Source organism: Stigmatopora nigra, chromosome 19 (genome assembly GCF_051989575.1).
Source record: "Stigmatopora nigra isolate UIUO_SnigA chromosome 19, RoL_Snig_1.1, whole genome shotgun sequence".
In the NCBI taxonomy this organism is placed as follows: Eukaryota; Metazoa; Chordata; class Actinopteri; order Syngnathiformes; family Syngnathidae; genus Stigmatopora; species Stigmatopora nigra.
This window is the reverse complement of record NC_135526.1, coordinates 80,851-99,828: the sequence shown is the minus strand read 5'-3', so window position 1 is coordinate 99,828 and position 18,978 is coordinate 80,851. Positions and strand designations below refer to the sequence as shown.

General features: G+C 62.0%; 5 protein-coding genes across 8 annotated transcripts; 3 read left to right on the top strand and 2 right to left on the bottom strand.

Moving 5' to 3' along the window:
- The first annotated feature begins 18 nt into the window (after positions 1 to 18).
- Positions 19 to 5,170, top strand: kl (klotho). Its single transcript, XM_077741114.1, has 13 exons — positions 19 to 837; positions 944 to 1,374; positions 1,450 to 1,529; positions 1,631 to 1,793; positions 1,888 to 1,993; positions 2,077 to 2,229; positions 2,324 to 2,559; positions 2,652 to 2,847; positions 2,928 to 3,106; positions 3,240 to 3,347; positions 3,421 to 3,526; positions 3,657 to 3,783; positions 3,867 to 5,170. Exons 1-13 carry the CDS (start codon positions 88 to 90, stop codon positions 4,229 to 4,231), a joined length of 3,000 nt encoding a protein of 999 aa, XP_077597240.1. The 5' UTR covers positions 19 to 87; the 3' UTR covers positions 4,232 to 5,170.
- Positions 5,171 to 5,178: 8 nt separating this feature from the next.
- On the bottom strand, positions 5,179 to 7,134 carry rfc3 (replication factor C (activator 1) 3). Its single transcript, XM_077741115.1, has 9 exons — positions 6,911 to 7,134; positions 6,620 to 6,757; positions 6,465 to 6,532; positions 6,298 to 6,395; positions 6,056 to 6,237; positions 5,850 to 5,986; positions 5,634 to 5,732; positions 5,502 to 5,571; positions 5,179 to 5,422 (listed from the first exon to the last, which is right to left on the bottom strand). The coding sequence occupies exons 1-9, from the start codon at positions 6,995 to 6,997 to the stop codon at positions 5,231 to 5,233; spliced, it is 1,071 nt and encodes a 356-aa protein (XP_077597241.1). The 5' UTR covers positions 6,998 to 7,134; the 3' UTR covers positions 5,179 to 5,230.
- A 368-nt stretch (positions 7,135 to 7,502) lies between these two features.
- Positions 7,503 to 11,711, bottom strand: apbb3 (amyloid beta (A4) precursor protein-binding, family B, member 3). Of its 2 annotated transcripts, XM_077740285.1 has the most exons (11): positions 10,133 to 11,708; positions 9,771 to 9,931; positions 9,419 to 9,475; positions 9,226 to 9,351; positions 9,010 to 9,161; positions 8,749 to 8,863; positions 8,608 to 8,677; positions 8,459 to 8,542; positions 8,272 to 8,381; positions 7,904 to 8,086; positions 7,503 to 7,784 (listed from the first exon to the last, which is right to left on the bottom strand). In XM_077740285.1, the coding sequence occupies exons 1-11, from the start codon at positions 10,179 to 10,181 to the stop codon at positions 7,575 to 7,577; spliced, it is 1,317 nt and encodes a 438-aa protein (XP_077596411.1). In that variant the 5' UTR covers positions 10,182 to 11,708; the 3' UTR covers positions 7,503 to 7,574. The 2 variants fall into 2 exon arrangements, with proteins under 2 accessions (XP_077596411.1, XP_077596410.1); XM_077740284.1 differs by having other exon boundaries at positions 9,226 to 9,475; positions 9,610 to 9,931; positions 10,133 to 11,711.
- On the top strand, positions 10,130 to 11,999 carry sra1 (steroid receptor RNA activator 1). Its single transcript, XM_077740288.1, has 6 exons — positions 10,130 to 10,739; positions 10,972 to 11,085; positions 11,179 to 11,277; positions 11,349 to 11,515; positions 11,578 to 11,686; positions 11,789 to 11,999. Exons 1-6 carry the CDS (start codon positions 10,715 to 10,717, stop codon positions 11,977 to 11,979), a joined length of 705 nt encoding a protein of 234 aa, XP_077596414.1. The 5' UTR covers positions 10,130 to 10,714; the 3' UTR covers positions 11,980 to 11,999.
- A 396-nt stretch (positions 12,000 to 12,395) lies between these two features.
- On the top strand, positions 12,396 to 18,950 carry camk2a (calcium/calmodulin-dependent protein kinase II alpha). Of its 3 annotated transcripts, XM_077740279.1 has the most exons (19): positions 12,396 to 12,680; positions 13,333 to 13,427; positions 13,518 to 13,577; positions 14,438 to 14,492; positions 14,605 to 14,670; positions 14,738 to 14,810; positions 14,883 to 14,985; positions 15,078 to 15,161; positions 15,370 to 15,531; positions 15,597 to 15,691; positions 15,776 to 15,898; positions 15,979 to 16,062; positions 16,123 to 16,165; positions 16,646 to 16,683; positions 16,815 to 16,863; positions 17,015 to 17,090; positions 17,202 to 17,296; positions 17,388 to 17,616; positions 17,712 to 18,950. In XM_077740279.1, exons 1-19 carry the CDS (start codon positions 12,619 to 12,621, stop codon positions 17,713 to 17,715), a joined length of 1,596 nt encoding a protein of 531 aa, XP_077596405.1. In that variant the 5' UTR covers positions 12,396 to 12,618; the 3' UTR covers positions 17,716 to 18,950. The 3 variants fall into 3 exon arrangements, with proteins under 3 accessions (XP_077596405.1, XP_077596406.1, XP_077596408.1); XM_077740280.1 differs by lacking the exon at positions 15,370 to 15,531 and having other exon boundaries at positions 12,418 to 12,680; XM_077740282.1 differs by lacking the exons at positions 12,396 to 12,680; positions 13,333 to 13,427; positions 13,518 to 13,577; ... (1 more) ...; positions 14,605 to 14,670; positions 14,738 to 14,810 and having other exon boundaries at positions 14,886 to 14,985; positions 15,370 to 15,409.
- The last annotated feature ends 28 nt before the right edge of the window (positions 18,951 to 18,978 follow it).

The following is an 18,978-nucleotide window of genomic DNA, read 5'->3' as shown; positions in this document are numbered from 1 at the left end:
GGGGCCGGCCCCGCAGACGGCCCCGCAGACGGCCACCCCACCCCCGCTCGCCGGAGCCCGACTCAAACGTCAAGGCGTCCGGCGGGAATGGCGCACCTCGGCTCTGTTCCGGCCGTCCGGCTCTCCCTCTGGCTGGCCGCCATCTGGGCCTCTTCTTCCTCCTCCGCCGGGACAGGCGGGGGCGGCGGCCTGCGGACGTGGGGGCGCTTCGACAAGCTGCCCTACCCGGCCGACAAAGCCTTCTTGCGCGGCACCTTCCCGCCGGGCTTCATGTGGGCGGTGGGCACGGCCGCCTACCAGGTGGAGGGCGCCTCGGACAAGGACGGAAAGGGCCCGTCCATCTGGGACACCTTCAGCCGCGGCGGCAAGCGCGTGGCCAGGGGCGACGTGGGCAGCGACAGCTACCACAACGCGGCGGCCGACGTGCGCGCCCTGCGCCAGCTGGGCGTCAGCCACTACCGCTTCTCGCTGTCGTGGCCGCGGATCTTCCCCGACGGCACCCGCGCCAGCCTCAACCCGGCGGGCGTGCGCTACTACCGCCAGCTGCTGGCGCGGCTGAGGGAGGCCGGCGTGGAGCCCGTGGTCACGCTCTACCACTGGGACCTGCCCGAGGCGCTGCAGCGGCGGCTGGGCGGCTGGAGCCACCCGCGGACGGCCCAGCTCTTCCGCGACTACGCCGACTTCTGCTTCCGGGCCTTCGGCGAGCACGTCAAGTGGTGGATCACCATCGACAACCCCTTCGCCGTGGCCCGCCACGGCTACGGCACCGGGGTGCTGGCCCCGGGCATCAAGGGGGACCCCGACCTGCCCTACCGGGTGGGGCGTGTGCTGTTGCAGGTCAGAGCTAGTTCTTTAACGCCAAAGACTGGTAAGAACAAGTGGTGTTTTTTTTTTGGTTGTTTTTCCCCCTACCCCACCCCACCCCACCCATTCCTCTCCCCAGGCTCACGCGGCGGCGTGGCACACCTACGACCGCGTGTACCGACGGCGTCAAGGCGGGCGCGTGTCGCTGGCGCTGGCCTCGCACTGGGTGCGCCCCAGCCGCACCCGCCTGGAGAGCCTGCGCGAGTGCCAGTGCTCGCTGGAGCACGTGCTGGGCTGGTTCGCCTCGCCGCTCTTCGGAGACGGCGACTACCCGGCCTGCATGAAGGCCCGCCTGGGCGCCCGGCTGCCGGCCCTGGGCGCCGGCGAGCGCCGGCGGCTGCGGGGGGCGGCCGACTTCTTTGCCCTGTCTCACAGCGCCGCGCTCAGCTTCCAGCTGGTCAACGACAGCCTCAAGTTCGGTCAGCAGGAGGACCTGGACCTGCGCATGCTGCTCTACTGGGTCAGCGCCGAGTACCACCGGCCCGACATCTTTGTGGTGCAGAGCGGATGGTGAGTGGCGACCGAGCCCGGAGAAGCCTGGCCGAGTGGCCCTCGCCATCGTCCCGCCGCGTCCTCTTTCCGAAGGTACGTGTCGGGCAGCACCAAGACCCAGGACCCCAAGCACATGTACTACTTGAAGAGGTTCATCGCCGAGGCCCTGAAATGTGAGCCGAGCGGAGGGGAGGATCGTCGTGACTCACGGGTGAGGGAGGGCCCCCGCCTGTGACTTACGCCGCCCTCCCTCCCTCCCTCCCGCCCGCGGCAGCCGTGGCGGTGGACGGCGTGAAGGTGCTGGGCTACACGGCCTGGTCCCTGATGGACGGCTTCGAGTGGCACCGCGAGTACGGCATCCGGCGGGGCCTCTACTACGTGGACTTTAACACGCCCGACATGAAGCGCCAGCCCAAGACCTCGGCCATCTTCTACAAGTAGGTGCCCCGTGGGGTGCCGTGAGTGGCCGTGGGTGGGCCGGCCGGCTCCGACAACGGAGAGAGTGTCCGGCGCTATGTTCCCGGGCCGCAGGAACGTGATCCGGAGGAACGGCTTCCCGGAGCTTCCGGAGAACCGTCCGGCTCGGGGGGTTTTCCCCTGCGACTTTGCCTGGGGGGTCACGGCCAACTCCATCCAGGTCAGTCGCCCCCCCCCCCCCATCGCAGCTCTTTTGTGAATACTTTTGGCTCTCACCCCTCGGCTGGGCTACAAAATGGGCAGGTGGAGAGCTCTCCCAGTCAGTTTGCCGACCGCAACGTGTACACGTGGAACGTGGACAACGGGGAGCTGACCCGACTGGAGGGCCCGCCGCCGCCGACGCCGCCCTGGGCGCGGGAAGCTCACTGCGCCGATTACGTCAGCATCGGGCAGCAGGTGAGCCGGGCCGAGTTGGGCTAAACCAAAACTGAACTGAGCTCGGTTCAGCTCGGCTTGTCTTTAGCGGGATTCCACGGTGCTTCCGCGGCAGGTGGACGAGATCCGGGCGGCGGGCGTCAGCCATTTCCACTTCTCCCTCAACTGGTCGGCGCTGGTGCCGACGGGCCAGGCGGCGCGGCCCAACGCCACCCTGCTGGGCTACTACCGCTGCTTCAGCCGCCAGCTGCTGCGCGCCAACGTGACGCCCGTGGTCACCCTGTGGCACCACACGCGGCACGGCGGCAGCCTGCCGCCGCCTCTGGACGGCGCCAACCGCTGGCTCGGCGGGTAGGAGTTAGCGCCACGCCGCTGCCGCGCCGCCGCCGCGCCGCCGCGCCGCTTCCCACGTCCGAATAGCACATGGAAAAGCCGTCCCTCAGGGAGACCCCGGACTTGTTCGCCGACTACGCCCGCCTGTGCTTCCGCGAGCTGGGCCGGCACGTGAAGATGTGGATCACCTTGAACGAGCCCAACGACGAGACGGTGAGCTACCAGGAAGCCCACCAGATGCTGCGAGCCCACGCGCTGGCCTGGCGCGCCTACGACCGGGATTTCAGGGCCGCCCAGGGCGGGCAGGTCGGTACTCTGCCGTCCCATCTGGTCCAGTTCCGGGAGCTTCCTCCTCCTCCTCCTCCTCCTCCTTCAATCGTGTCCAGGTCTCGCTGGCCCTGCACATGGACTGGGTGGAACCGGCCTACTCCTTCAGCCGAGAAGACGTGGAACCGGCCAAGCGGGTTCTGGATTTCCGGGTGGGCTGGTTCGCCCAGCCCGTCTTTGGCGACGGAGATTATCCTCTGGGAATGCGGAGCTGGCTGCGACAGCTCAACTCGCTGGAGTAGGTCTCCGTCCTCCCGCCGACCGACCCCAGCCAGCCCCCCCCCCCCCCCCCCAAAAAAAAGAAAACCCCGCCCAAAACCAAACCCGGCGGCGCCCGTCTCCGTCGTCAACGTCCGTTGACCTTTTGTCAGACTTCCGGCGTTTAAGGAGGAGGACCGCCTGCTGGTCCGAGGCACCTACGACTTCTTTGCCATCAGCCACTTTAGCACCGAACTGGTGACGCACGCCAAGGAGGACCCGTAAGGGCCGGACGGCGGCGACTCCGCCGATGCCCCCTCCTCCGGCAATGACGGGCGGGCCTTTCTCCGGCAGGTACACCTACACGTCTTCGCTGGAGGTGCAGCACATGATCGACACCACGTGGATCCTGTCGCCCCGGCCCGTGGTTCCGTGGGGCCTGAGGAAGGCGCTCAATTGGGTGAGCCCAACGTCCCCGCCGCCCGTCCTTTCCAAATCGGGGCCAAAGGGCAAAGGCTCAAAAATAGGCCACGCACACGGCGCTTGCGCCCGTCTGACGGCGGGAATCCTTCCCTCCCGGTGGGTGGCAGGTGAAGGAGCGCTACCCGCACGTGCCCGTTTACGTGATGGCCAACGGCGTGCAGGAGGACGCGGGGCGCTTCAAGGACAGCCTGAGGGTCTTCTACCTGTACAACTACATCAACGAGGCGCTGAAAGGTGAGCGCGGCGGAGTGAAGAGCGGCTGACGTGTGGCGCTACTACTTCTTCTTCTTCTTCTTTTTCTCCCCCCCCCCACGAAGCGTTCACCCTGGACGGCGTGAACCTGAAGGGCTACTTTGCTTACGCCCTGGACGACCAGCGCGACCCGGGCTTCGGCCTGTACGGCCACGTGCACCGCGAGGCCGTGGCCAAAGCCTCCTTGGCCAACTACCGCAACATCATCCGCCACCACGGCTTCCCGGCGCCGGGGGCGCCCGACCGCCGCTGCCCGGCCTCCGCCGGACCCGCCTCCGCCGGACCCGCCGCCGCCCGACTCTGTCCCGGCTGCGGGGCCCTGAGCAAGCGGCCCGTGGTGGGATTCCTGACGCTGGTGGGCTCGGCGGCGCTGGTGGCCACCGGCCTGGTGGTCTACTACGCCACCAGGCCGGGGAAATCCGCTTACTGATGATCTGCGCCCGTGGCTACCAATCCCTTTCAATCCGATCTAATAGCAAGCGTGGCCTTCCCTTTTAGAGGCCTCTTTTTGTGTAACCAACTCCGGTCCTTCGGAGGCGCTATCGGGTGTCAAAGCCATTCCCCAGTCGCTCCTGCTCTCTTTTCCAACCCATCCACCAATGAGGAGTCCTCTAAAATGAGCGGCGTCCGACTTGAATCGACTGATTACACTGGCAAAAGGGATTCTATCCTTTCTTGTTCAGTTGGAGTGAAAACCCGCGGCCAGATTTGCAAGACGGACGTCTTTGGGTTGGCTTTTTCATTCCAAAACGGATATTGGATAGTCCTCCGAAGTTGCTTCCTCGGACGCCCGCTGGAAAGAAGACAGCCGTCAGAAAGAATCCCATGCGCTAAAGTAAGTGAGTTTGGTAGCCTGGCGTCCAAGCGTCGTCACACTCGGTTTATTTAGCCGTCGTCTTTTCTTCTGCTTTAAATGGTGCACGAATGTAGGCGTTAAAGGCTAACACGAGCTAGAATTTCAAGTCACTATCGTCTTGGCTTTCTTAGGCGAAGTTAAGCTAAAGCTAGCCCATTTGTGCTAACACCAGTGATTGAAAAAAGGACACGTTGGCCTTTGAGAGCATTGGAAGACAAGTTTATTCCGGTCTAGCGGGCGGGCTCCAAAGTGTCCGAATAAAGACGCAATTGCAATGCTTTGAAATTCAAGTAGACACCCATTTAGCGCAAAATGCAAAAGAGATAGTGTGTGTAGAAGATCATAGAATTGGAAGCAAAAATGTTTAGTTTTAACACTGATGGAAGCTTTGCTCGCTAGCTAGCTAGCATTGTAATGTCAACAGCGCTTTCCTTTCAGGCTTTTCTCATAATGTCGTTTGCTTGCAATAAATGGAATCTTGTGATTGTGACATATGAAATAAACGTCCAAAGAAAGTCGGCGTCATTGTCAATGCTTTTTAATGTGGCTACGTCCGGCATCCCGCCCACACTCTCAGAACATCATGGCGTCCATGCCGTCTTCCATGAACTTCTTGTAGACGGCCATGAACTTGGCGGTGAAGGCCTCCAGGTGGTAGATGGCCTTATTACCCATCTGCAGCCGGTGCTCGTAGTAGGCCGCCATGTGGGCCACCTCGGGCTTCAGGTGACCGTCGCAGTTGTTCAGCAGCTCCTTCACCAGGCCCTGAGCGGTGGTGGGGACACGCTCAGATCGCCACCTTTACGGCCAGCGCGGCGGCGGGAGACGGCGTGGGTGGGGCTACCTTCATGATCACGTCGGCGGGGATGCAGTGAGTCAGCAGCTCGTACAGACGACCCCTCACCTCAAAGAGCCTGTCCCGACCGGAGAGGACAAGTTTGAATGGCGGCGCTCCGAGCGCCCCGTGGCCCCCTACCTCTGAGGGCTCTGCTGGCTGACGATGGCGTTGGCCGTTTCGCGCAGGAACACCTCCCAGTCGCTTTGCGTCACGTCCTGCTCCGGGGAGAACGGGTACCTGAAAAGCCGAGTGCCGGCCGCGCCGGGGGCGGGGGGGTGGGGGGGGGGGGGGATGGGGAATGTTTGAAAAGGACAGCAACAAGGCTTGGTGGTCACCGTCTTTAAGGCCACTCACTGCTGCGCCCTGCAGGCCTCGCACATCAACAGAGCTTTGCGAAGGTTGCGCCCCGACTTGTCGCTGATCCGTTTGGCCAGCTCGGGCGGGAGGACCAGACCCTCTTTCTTGCACACCCACGTGAGAACGCCGCACACCTGAAGGTCAAGAAGAAGAGGAAGATGGAGCCACCAGAGCTGGGGTGACGCGCCCCGTGGCCCACTCACCTCCTCGGTGCCGGGCAGGGCCACGCGGAGGCCGAGGCAGCGGCTGCGGATGGGCCCGATGACCTTGGAGGTGGAGGTGGAGCAGAGCACCAGGCGGCAGGTGGACGCGTACTTCTCCATGGTGCGCCGCAGGGCGTGCTGGGCGTCCTTGGTCAGCCGGTCGGCTTCGGTGAGTACCACCACTGGTTTAGTGGGACGCTTGGGGTCAAGTCGGGTCAAAGCGCGTCCGACGGTGAGCTCACCTTTGAACTCGCGCTGCGTGCTGGACTGGATCTGCTGCGACTGGGCCATGGTCTTGATCAACTCCTGGACCACCACGCGGTCCTGGTGACCCGCATCGCTGACCAATGCACCCGCACGTGAACACTTTGGACTTATTACCGTGCGGGGGGGTGGGGGGTTCCGTTACCTGGGGTTGACTTCCAGGTGGTAGTTGCTGGCGATGGTGTTGATCTCAATCTTCTTCTTGGAGGGAGCCTACGAGTAAAGGTAAGATGAAGAAGAGGAACAAGGCTAATCCAGTATTCACCCGAGGCGGAGACCCAAAGTCAACTGTTTACTCACCACGATAGTCTGATGCTCGATGCGGAGCTTTTCCACGCCGGGGCCGTAGATTTCCCTCAGCAGACACATGATGCGAGTCTTCTTGCCCGCACCGGAAGGACCGTAGAACAGTAAGTGGGGGAAATCGCCGTGTTGAACCTCCAGAGGAAACACGCCTCGTTTAGATTAGGAAGCAAAAGCCAAGAGGAGCACATTTACACATCGCCCTGCGCCCTTTCCATTCGACGCACGGAGAAAAGCGGCTAGCTAGCAGTTGAGCCATGAGCTCAACGTTGAGTCACTCTTTCCCACCAGATTTTTCAGCTGAGATGCTTGTTCTTTGTGGTAGTCGAGTTTTCCGAGCGACGTCGGTCGGTATTTGTCCACCCACAGACTCATTTTCGGCCCAATCGAGTAGCTTGAGTCCGCTTTTTTGACCGACAGCTTGAACAATATCTACGCGCCAAATGCTTTGTTTTTTTCCGCCCTGCCAGCCGGCGTAACTTCCGGCCGCTACTACGGAAGTCCCGAGTGGTCAAAATGGCTAAAGCTAAGCTGTGTGTGTGTGTGTGTTGTCTTGTAGGCAGGCGCCGCGTGTACGCACGCAATTGAAAGAGGTCCTTGTATGGGCCCTTTGGTTGGCGCAGTGGAACACAACCATGGCGTGAGAACATTTTCTTGACATCTGGCAAAAAGTTGTCGCGGAAGAGGGCCTGCCTGAGAATCATCACGTAACCTATCTACGACTTTTCCGGTTGAATCTTCCGGCGATTGCCGGCCGCCGACAACGGCGATCCACCCCCGATGCAGTCTCTCGGGCCAGTGCCCGTCAACAGTCCGGGCCCAAGAGGGATGGGCAACCCGTGCGATTGGAGCGCCGACTCGACTTTCAAAGGGAATCAGGTTAAGGTCAAGCGCTTTTATTTTCTTTTTCAGCCGGGTGAGCATCCGTGACACGCCGCCATTGCCGTTGCCGTCACCGGGCACCGGCCCGTTTGTTCCGCAAGGTGTCCAAGAAGGCCATCATACCCCGCCTCGGAAGGCCGCTCCCTTTTCGCGGCGCTTCGCCGCTTTGGAAGGCGGCGTCGTCCACGGAGTTGGCGCGTTTGATTTTGGGCGGGGCCTGGCGCCGCGCTCGACTCCTGGGCGGAGGCGTCTGCGCCACCAAGCACTTCTGATACTGAACCTTGAAGGAGAAAATGGGCAAAAGAAAGCAAAGACTGGATGCTGCCTGCCTGGGAAAAACAACAACAACAACAACAACAACAATGTACAACTAGCCGTATAGCTAGCCGGCCGGCTAACCATGCACGAGGCCTGGACGGCTTCCGACAGGGGGCCGGCGTCCGGCCGGCACCAGAAGACGTGACATTCGAAACGCTGCCGGCCGCCGTCGGCTATGACGGCGAAGGTGCGGTCGTCGTGACCGACGCCCAGGAAGCTGAGGAATCGCACCTGGCACGCCCACATGGGCTCCTCCCCTTCCGGCTGCCGACCACAAGAGGTGAGAAAAGGTAACGGCCCGCCCGCGCGGGAACGGGAAGACCCTTCTTTCTTTTCTTTTTTTTACAGCAAAGACGCTTCTTTCTTTTTCCAGGCGCGGGAAAAGCGTGACGTGGACCGTCCGGGCCCACCTGGATTTGGGCCCGGGGTGACGCCGGCCGGGTACCCACCTTGAAGACGGACAGAAAGGTGTCGGTCACGTGGATGACGGCCGCCTCCCACTCGTGGCGACGGGTGCCGTTGACGATGCTCTCGATGGCCAGGTTCAACACCTCCATGCCTGCCCACAAAAAAAGGGCACCTGAGGAAAAGGCGTGGCAGGACGGCAGCCACGGCGGCGGCGTCGGCGGCCACTACCCATGGCGCGGGACACGGGCAGGTTGCCCACGTAGTGGACGTCAAACACGCGCACACTCTCCGGCCCCGTCTGCGGGAATTCCACTGGGAGACACGGAGGAAAGGGGGAGTCGGCCTGGCCCAGCGCAGGGGGCGTGGCCGACGCTCACCTGGTGCCGGCCGGTCCCGGAGCGAGATGCCGTCCGCGGAGAGAGAGCGGGACGTCTGCTGGGACATCATCTGAGGACGGCGTCACGCTCATCGTCACCATGGCCACGGGCATGACGGCAGCGCGTCCCGCGGCCACCCACCTGTGAGCAGGCGCGTTGCAGCGCCCCGGCGATGGCCCGGGCGGGCGCGTCGCAGCGGAAGACGTGACATTTCAGCACGCAGCTGTCCTTGTCGGCCGCCACGAAGGCAAAGTCCCTGAGAGCCAGCGGGCGTTTAGCTGCCGCCTCAACCCTTCGGGCCCCGCCCCCGGCCCCGCGGGGGCTTTACCTGTCCCTGCCGGGCGGGATCCCGAGAGACAGGCGCTGATCACAAATCCTGGTCTTTAGCGGGAGGGAGCTCACCTGCCGTGGCCGTCACCGCCGACGCCGCCGCCGCCGCCGCCCACCCCCCACACGCGGATGTTGCCCATGGGCTGACAGTACAAGGGGGCGTGGTCCAAAGGGTCCAGAAGGTGGAGCGTTCCCCGCTTCAGGAGCAGCCTCAACTGGCGGCCCTGCCGGCAAAGTCGCCGCCGTCACCACGGAGGCCGCCACGGTCTCTCTCTCTCTGTCTCTCACCTCGCCCGAGGGCCCGGCGGGATGGGAAAGCCGGCGGATGGCGTCGCCCAGCGCCAGGCCGCCGCGACCCGGGGCCAGGTCGTCCTCCTCCACTTGCAGCCAGCCCAGCGAGCGCACGGAAAAGGACTGAAAAAGGACGCAGGCGCTGACAAAAGGGGATCCCGCCGGATAGGGCGCGCCTACGCCCGCCCACCTCGGAGTCGTCGTCGTCCGGCGCCCGGGGCCCGCCGTCGGTCGGCACCGCGTCGGCCTTTGAGGGGGAGGGGCAGAAAAACGTGAGCTCGCACTGGCGGGAAAATGGACGTGTTCACCGTAAAGTATTTGGGGCCAAAAAGGCGGGCCTCTCCAAAGTCAGAGAGAGCGTGGCGAGGACAGAGCGCCCACCGAGTCGCAATAGGACTTTGGACTGCGGCACTGGCGCTCATTTGTCGCCCCGCAACTTGATTGCCGTGCCGTTTGGAGGAAATTCCACCATATTTAGTCTTTGCCTGGCCCCAAATACTGGTCACGGGAGGTCGGGCTAAGAAAGCCCCGGCCGGCGGTACCCGCGCGGACTGCGGCGTGGCCCCGTCGAGTCCGGGGTGGCGCCACTGGGTGGTGCCGCTGGGCACGTGCCAGTAGTAGGTTCCGGCGGAGTCTCGGACGGTCCTCCATCCGCAGGGAAGGTCCGGGTCCGGCAGGAAGTTGCGGTCGCCCCAGATGTTGTCTTAATCAAACACACAACGTCGGTCAGTGACTTTCCCCGGCCGGGACGGAGCGCACTTGAGCAGTGGCGTCTGGGAAGTGGCTTTGAATAATGAATGAGGGCGGCGAGCGGGGGACGGCAGCTGGTCCGCCCTAAACGGGCCTTTTACTTTGAAAAGCCTGCCGTGTCCCCTAAAGGAAGTCCATGTGAGAAGGCTCTTACCGTCACAGTTGACAATGATGATGGCCAACATGTAGTCCTTTCCCATCATGGCTCCAATCAGCTTGAGAGTTGTTCGCCGGCTGAGTCACTCGCTAGCTCACTCACTCACTCTCTCACTCGCTCTCTCACTCACTCACTCACTCACTCACTCACTCACTCACTCACTCACTCACTCACTCACTCTCTCAATCACTCTCTCAATCATTCACTCAGGTAGACATTTTGAAAGTCTCCGGAGCTCACCGCCGCATGTCTTTGTTTCCACAGCAACCGCATCAGCCCGGTGTCCTTGCGTGATGATGTCTTCTCGTCTCGCTGATGGAGGAGGCGGGCGCTCCCCCCGCTCGCTGACGTCACCACTCGACGACCCTCGCTCCGCCTTTCAATGACGTCCAATCCTGAGTTTGAGTAGACAAGTATACGCCCCCTCGCCTGGAAAAAAAGAAAAAAAACAACAACATGACGTCATCGAAGCGGCTCCTCCTTAACCCGGATATGAAACCGCCTCCAGTTTGTGTGTACTTTTTTTTAGCCTCTCGGGAGTTTGCCGGTCGGCGCTCCTGAGTTCTTCCTCTCGAAAGAATGGATGACATATACGTCAAACCCGGTAGGACAATGAAAGCACAAAATGGGTCCGCCGCGTGGTGAAGGTCCAGCTCGCAGCTAGTGATTAGTGCCGAGTAGTACCACTAGCCACGTCATAAGAAATGTTGTCAGGCGGCTCATCACGACACGGGCGTTCTGGCTGGCCAAATCGGATCTTTTAAGCCGTTTCTCGTCTAGTCTCGTCTTTCCCTTGTTGACTGTGTCTCGCACTAACTGACTGTATGCTCCTCCAGGAAACCAAGAACGCGGGTGGAACGACCCCCCTCAGTTCTCCTACGGCCTCCAGACGGCCCGCACGCCGCAGGCAACGCAGACAACGCTTTTGAACAAAAGGCCCACCTTTTCTGGTCTCACAAACTTTCTCCTGCATGTGGCCGTGCGGTGTTTGGTTGCCATTGCCTAACGCCGGCGCCATTGTCTTTTCCGTCGACGGCGGTCAGACCTGGCCACGGCCGCCGCGCCCACGGCTCTTCCTTCCGGCCCCTCGGCACCACCACTACGGCCGCCACCACCGTGCGGCCCGGCTCCGCCTCCCGCAGGTCAGACCCCGCCGTTTGGGAGACACCCGGTCCAGAAAGGAGGCCTTTTGCGCACGGGTCGCCGTCCGCAGGGCGCGCGCCCAGTTGGAAGACGGCCCCGAGGCCAGAGGACCACGGCGGCCCGTCGGAGGGCGAGCCCGATGCGCAGGCGGTGCTGGAGGTTCTGGCGCAAGCGCTGGAGTCGTGCAGACGGGACGCCGTGGTGCGAGCGCCAGAGTCGTGCGGACGAGACGCCGAGGTACGCCCGACGTCGGCCGCCTGACGTCGGGCGCTCGACGATGGCTTTTGTCGTCTGCGCAGCTGCGGGTGTGTGACGATGTGGACAAGAGACTCCGCCTCTTGGAGGACAGCTGGAAATCGGGCAGGCTGAGTCTACCGGTCAGGAGACGCATGAGCGCCTTGTCCCGAGGTAAGGTCTGGCCTCCCCGACCGACCGACCGACCGACCGCCCACCCTAACCCTAACCCTAACTCAGCCCACCGTCTGTCCACGTGTGGCGCCGCCGTTTCAGAGCTGCGAGCCGGACGCTGGGACCGGGCCGACGACATCCATCGCTCGCTCATGGTGGATCACGTGACGGAGGTCAGTCAATGGATGGTCGGCGTCAAGCGCCTCATCGCCCAGACGCGAAAGTTGGGGCCCCCGGCGGCCGGCCCCGCCGAGCCCCTCCGCCCCGCGCCCGTCGGACCGCCGCCAAAATAAAGGTTGTTTTGTTGTCGGGACAGACGACTCCGTCTCTCGACTCCGTTGGCCGTCGGAGCCCATTTGCTTTCCAAACCGACGAGTGGCCTCGGCGGGCCGGGGGAACGCGCATTTGTAGCCAGAGTCTACGGCACTACACGTGCTCGCCGTTTAGGTGTGGGCGGGTGCGGCATCTAGCGCGGCACGCCGAGCGTGCAAAAGTATGGGCGCCTTTGCAGACGAGTGACTAAAGCGGCACTACTCGAAGGAGCGAGCCGGCGAGCGACACACGAGGCGGCGCCAGTCGGAGCACGTCAACCCCCTCCACTGCCGGCAGGGGGCGGCAACGGTCGAGGCGGCAGAGGTCAAAGTGGAGCGTTTTGCTGCAATGTGGCTCTCCGGACGCAGTTGCCATGGCGACGCCGCCGGCCAGGCGCCCCGCCATTGGCTGACGAGCTCGACGGAGAGGGGCGGGGGCGAGTAGGCGGGGAGCTCAACCTGGAGAGGAGCCGCTCGCTCGTTCGTTCGCGGGAGCTCCATCTTCTCGTCGTCTGATCGTCGTCAAGTCTGGTCGTCTCCGCGCCTCCTCTCTCCTGCAGGTCCGTCTCTCTCCTTCAGACATCTCGGTCGCCCTTGGTCGTCGGCTGGGCCCCGGTCGCCATGGCAACGGTCATTTGCACCCGTTTCACCGAGGAGTATCAACTGTACGAGGAGCTGGGAAAGTAAGTGGCCGCTCGCTCGACGGATGGATGGGTGGATGGATGGGTGGATGGATGGATGGATGGATGAATGGATGGATGGCTATGTGACGTTAAATGTAAAAGGGCTTGGTGTGAAAGAGGTGGATGAGCGTCTCTGTGACCTCATCCCACACAGGTCTCTTACATAAGACGTGTGTGTGTGTGTGTGTGCGCGCACGCATGTGTGGGTGGGTGTGCACGGAGGAGCGAGCGAGCGAGCCCCTTTTCACGGATAAAGATGGGCAACATCCCAAGTGCGGACGCTCCTCCCGGGTTAGTTAGGATGCTTGGCTTGAATTTTGGGAGCTGCCTGCTTTCTTCTCTTTCACTTTCATTTTCTCCAACAGTAAAAAAGAGGTTGAATGGGAGGAAAACTTTGGTCCCTCCCTGCTATAAAATGCACCGACTTGACAGTTTGACTCGGGAGGCCCGCCAGGGTTTATGTTGCAGTCCATCTTTGGCACTATTCAATGATAATTGACAAATGGCATCCCCATTTTTCGCCAGTCGGCGCGTTTGAGTACGGCGCGCCGCGCGGCCTTCTGACCCTGACCTGGGTTCACTCGACGGGCCTTTTTTTCCCGCTAAGCTGGCCTCACCTTCTCCCGTTTCTTTCCTCGCCCGGCGCCGGCAGGGGCGCCTTCTCGGTGGTGCGCCGCTGCGTCAAGGTGCTATCGGGTCAGGAGTTTGCCGCCAAGATCATCAACACCAAGAAACTGTCGGCCCGAGGTGAGACGCGGGGCGGCGGGGCGGCGGGCGAGCGCTCGGGCCGAGCCATCGGACTGTGAAAACTGCTCTTTTCTGCCCCTTTTGCTTCAGATCACCAAAAGTTGGACCGCGAAGCTCGAATCTGCCGCCTGCTCAAGCACCCCAACATCGGTGAGTGGCCGCCAAAAAGGTTTGGGGGCGACCATCAATTATGGACGGGAGGATCAATTATGGAGGCGGAATCCATAATTCACCTCACGGTCGCGTGACCGACATGAAGTCGGAGAATGGATGGGGAGAGAACGATGAAAAAAAAAAAAAAAAGACCAAATCGCTGGTGAGCTAACCAACGGCACGGACGAGGGAGCCGATTGGTCGCTGTGATCTGTGAGAGAAAGACATTTTTTTCCTCCCTCTGCCTGCAAACCCTCCTACACACTGCACCAATGGTTTGCGGGCGAGTGTGCGTGCGTGCGTGCGCGTGTTGTCACCAGGCTTTTGACGCTTTCACCTAAAGACACTGTTGCCTGGCAACCAACGCACACCGTGCGATGTTATGTAAGCCTCCTCGCTATCTGCGGAGCATCGGGCCGCCAGCTCGCCGGGCCGCCAGCTCGCCGGGCCGCCAGCTCGCCGTCCCGTCATCCCACCGGCCCGCCATCCCGCCAGCCACCCACACATCGGAGGGCGGTCCACGGCCGGCGTTCCCACGGGCGCACCCGAGTTGTGGCGGCCAGAGGCTTTTTCCCTTTCACCTTGCGAAAGAGGAGGTCCTCCCGTGAGCCGGTTAAAGTGGCGATACTACGGGCGGCGAAGCAGCGTCACACGCCATTGTAGTTGTCCCGCTTGAGCAGGCAAAGCGTTGCAGCTAACTTAGCCAAGTTAGCCTTCCCGGCCGGCGGCGTCACTCACGCCAAGACCTTTTTTCTTCTTCTTCTTCTTGTCATATTAGGCCCTTTTGAAGGCCCGTCCTCTTCATTTGTTTGTCTCTCATGTGTGTGTGTGTGTGTGTGTGTCTTCCCCGGTGGCAGTACGTCTTCACGACAGCATCTCCGAGGAGGCTCACCACTACTTGATCTTTGACCTGTGAGTCTCTATGGGCCGGCCCACGTGACGGCCTTCTTCACGTCTGCTCCTTCCTTCCTTTCTTTTGGTCCCCTCCCACCCACTCACACACACCCGTCCGCTGCTTTTTCAGGGTGACGGGCGGCGAGTTGTTCGAGGACATCGTGGCCAGGGAGTATTACAGCGAAGCCGACGCCAGGTGAGCCGGAGCTAGCGCCCCGGGGGGGACTCTGTTAAAGGCCTTTTTAACTTTCTCTGGCTGGCAGCCACTGCATCCAGCAAATTCTAGAGGCCGTGCTCCACTGTCACCAGATGGGCGTGGTTCACCGAGACCTGAAGGTGAGCCGCCGTACGCCGTATGCCGGGCGCCGTCGACCAGTTAGCGACGGTGGCTCGTTGTCTGTGGCGCAGCCGGAGAATCTGCTGCTGGCCTCCAAGTCCAAGGGGGCGGCCGTCAAGCTGGCCGACTTTGGGCTGGCCATCGAAGTGGAGGGCGAGCAGCAGGCCTGGTTCGGTAAGCCGCCGGTCGACCGGCCGGCGTGCTCCCGACGCTCATAGGCAAAACGCGCAAACGCGCCCCCCCCCCCCCTTCCACCACATCCTCAGGCTTCGCCGGCACCCCCGGATACCTCTCCCCCGAGGTCCTGCGCAAGGATCCCTACGGCAAGGCGGTGGACCTCTGGGCCTGCGGTCAGATTCCTCTCGTCTCGGCCCCCCGCCCGCCCGCTCTCTTTTCACGCCGCCACCTCGTCCAGGGCTCCCGGGCTCCTCCCCCGCCCCCTCCAATGACTACCCAAATGACCCCCCCCCCCTTCTCCCCACCCCCCCCCCCGTCTCCCTCTGTGGATGTGCTTCTCTCTCTGTTCATCTCTTTCTCTCTTCCACTTGCCTCCTTCAGGTGTGTCCCGTCTCCTGGGGTGTGTCTTTTGTGTCCTCAGGTGTGTACTGTCTTCTCGGGGGGCGCCCGGCTGTCATTTTCCACTCCTGGCTCGCGGGCCTCTTACTTTGCCGGGCCCCGGCCTGGGACGCGTCATCGATTGTCCCCTCGCGCTCCTCGGAGGTGTCTGTCCGTCGCGTCCCGGCCTCGGCGTCCTCCTCACGGGGGGCCTTTTGCATGCATTTCAGGCGTCATCCTGTACATCCTGCTGGTTGGCTACCCTCCCTTCTGGGACGAAGACCAGCACCGCCTCTATCAGCAGATCAAAGCGGGCGCCTACGACGTAAGATCTGGCCGCCGCCAGCCGCCGCCAGGCCCCATAAGGCCCTGCCCCCCCCCCCCCCCTAAGCACGTCCGTCTCCGACAGTTCCCCTCCCCCGAGTGGGACACGGTGACCCCCGAGGCCAAGGATCTGATCAACAAGATGTTGACCATCAATCCGTCCAAACGCATCTCGGCGGCCGAGGCCCTGAAACACCCCTGGATCTCCGTGAGCGAGCTTTTGCCCATCTGGCCCCAACCGGGGTGGCGGCGGCGGCGGCGTTTAACGTGTAACGTCTTTGCGCGCAGCACCGTTCCACCGTGGCGTCCTGCATGCATCGTCAGGAGACGGTGGAATGTCTGAAGAAGTTCAACGCCCGCCGTAAGCTCAAGGTAGGTCGGCAGGGCGGGGCGGGGAACTTGGAACTGACGCCGAACCTCCTTTCCTCGCAGGGAGCCATCTTGACCACCATGTTGGCCACGCGTAACTTCTCGGGTGGGTTCCCTTCGCAGCGCGGGTCTCCTCAGGCCGGCCATTCTGCCGTCCGGGACCCCCCACCCCCCGCGAGCCGGCACTCGCTTCCGCACGAATGCCGGCAAACGGGAGCCGGGTGGCGCCGGCGGTCTCCCGTGACGCTTGAGGAATGTTTGGTGTCAAGTGTTTGCTAAAAGCGGACTGCCGCAATCGCTCCCGTCTGCCTTGGCTCGGCGAGACCCAGGCGCCACGCCGGCCCCGTTCTCTCTCCTGGCCGCCGCGCCCGCGAGAGTTCGCGGTCGAGCCGTTGGCAAAAGGGGTGGCGCGGCCGGACGGCGGTTGGGCCGGACGGCGGTTGGGCCGGACGGCGGTTGGGCCGGACGGCGGTTGGGCCGGACGGCTCGGTCATGTGGCCGTGGTTCCAGACGGCGGCGCTCTTTGCCGCCCTCGTGACGTTGCTGTCGCTCTTGTGCGTGTTTGTGGTCGTGCTCCCCCCCGCAGGAGGAAAGAGCGGAAACAAGAAGACGGACGGCGTCAAGGTGAGCGAGGTGGGGGAGGGCGGTAGGCTCCGAGGGGGGAGAGGAAGGGGGCGCCGCCACCGCCGCCGCCGCCCCGGGCCGCCGCCCAGGGCCGCTTCCTTTCCGGTGACGTTGGTTTCCCGTGGTGGCAGGAGTCGTCGGAGAGCACGAATACCACCATCGAGGACGAGGACACCCGAGGTAGGCCTCAAGTGTCCCTCCCGTTGGTTGCCACCAAACAAACACAACTACAGTCAGCTGGGTTTGCGGCGGATGGCTTGAACGGAAAGCTGGCTCCGCCCCCTTCCGACCGCTGTTGACGGCCTGCCGCGTGTGCTCTTGTTCTTCTCAGTGAGGAAGCAGGACATCATCAAAGTGACGGAGATGTTGATCGAGGCCATCAGCAACGGCGATTTTGAGAGCTACACGTGAGTATGCGCTTTTGTGGGCCCAGCGGCGCACCTCGCCCGATGACACGTTCGATGACACGACCGATGACACGACCGATGACACGCCCGATGACACTCTTCCCTTGGCAGCAAAATGTGCGACCCGGCCGTGACGGCGTTCGAACCCGAGGCGTTGGGGAACCTGGTGGAAGGGCTGGATTTCCACCGCTTTTACTTTGAAAACCGTGAGTGCATCGGCGGCCCCGTCGGCACGGGAAAAGGAGCCAGCGGGCCAGCGGTGTCTCAGCCCGGCTGACCCCCCCCCCCCCATCGCAGTGTGGTCCAAGAACAGCAAGCCGGTCCACACCACCATCTTGAACCCTCACATCCACCTGGTGGGCGAGGAGGCGGCGTGCATCGCCTACATCCGGGTCACCCAGTACATCGACGGCAACGGGACGCCGCGCACCGTCCAGTCGGAGGAGACCAGGGTGTGGCACCGCCGCGACGGCAAGTGGCAGATCGTCCACTTCCACCGCTCGGGCTCCCCGTCCACGCTCAGCAAGTAGGTCCGGTGGGGGTCGCGGGTCGGGCGCCCCCGGGCCATTTTAGGGTCCCCGCGCCGACCTTTTTCCTCCTCTTCTCCCTCCGCTTTTCTAGCTAACTCCCCACGCGGGGGAGCTCCTCTGACGAGTTGGCCTCGACGAGCGAGCGACCGGCCGACCGACCGATCGATCGATCGATCGATTGAAGGCGGGCCGGTCGCACGCGCGGGCGAACGGGAAGAGGAGGAGCTGAGGGCGGGGCCTAGCGGCGACGACCGCTTTGTCGTTGGTGCCGACCTGTCGCCGACCTGTCGCCGAGGCCCCTCCCCTCCCGTTTTTCTTTTCTTTTTTCGCTTTAGCCTCCACCCTTTGATGTGTTGTACACGTGACTGATTGAAGACAGCCGCCTTGCCCACACGTGACACGGCGCCCCCGTGTGGCCGGGGGTTTAGTTTAGCTTTGCATAGCAAAATCCAATGTATCCTTAGTGAATGTACACTGACGTGAAGTGGACGGTGCGGGCGTCTTGCTAAGCGACCGGTAGGGGGCGCTTACGAGAGAGCCCACTAGAGTTTTTTCCACTTTTTTCCATCCAGACGCTTCCTCGTCTCCGACCTCGCGAGCTTCCTTACGCTTAGACTCCGCCCCCTCTGGGCTCGCCTGGGTTTCGGGCTAACCCTAACCTGCCCCGTCCATTCACCATGTGGGCGGAGTCCAATTAACTGATCATTTACATGCAGGAAGAAAAAAAACCACTTGACATTTTTAGCTCGTTCGTCCGATTCAAGAGCTTTGACCGTCGATTTGATTTTTCTTTTGTCTTATTTAGTGCTCGTGTGTTTTTGTGTCTATATGCAGATATACTAGTGTTTTTTTTCTCCGTGTGTTCTGCTTTAAATGGCCTGCATGCATTTAACTCAGCAACTTCCGGTTTGGAGTCACGTGACTCTCGTTCAAATCCGAGTAGAGCAGTTTTTAATCTCCCATTTCGCCGACTACGTTTGTTTTTATTTGGCAATCTGAGAAGTTTCTAAAGTGAAATCTTGCCAGCAAACAGGAAGAGGTTGTTTTTATTTCTTTTTTTAGCTTTAGCTTTGTTTGCAGCTGTCGCTTGGGCTCTGAGCCAAGAAGCCAACTGGAGCGGTGACGCGAAATACGCCGTCTCTCGGGTCAAGCGACGTGACCCAACCAACAACAACAAAAATAATCAAAACAGTTTAATGTCGTGACGTGTCAGCGGCTGCATGTTTGCTGCTTAACAGGAAGTGAACATGATGCGCGCGCGGGTGAGAACGTGTACGTTTTTCTCCCGCGTTGTACAATGAAAGCATTCATTAAAAAAATGGAACAAAAACGCAAAGTCTGGGATTTTTCTAGGATAG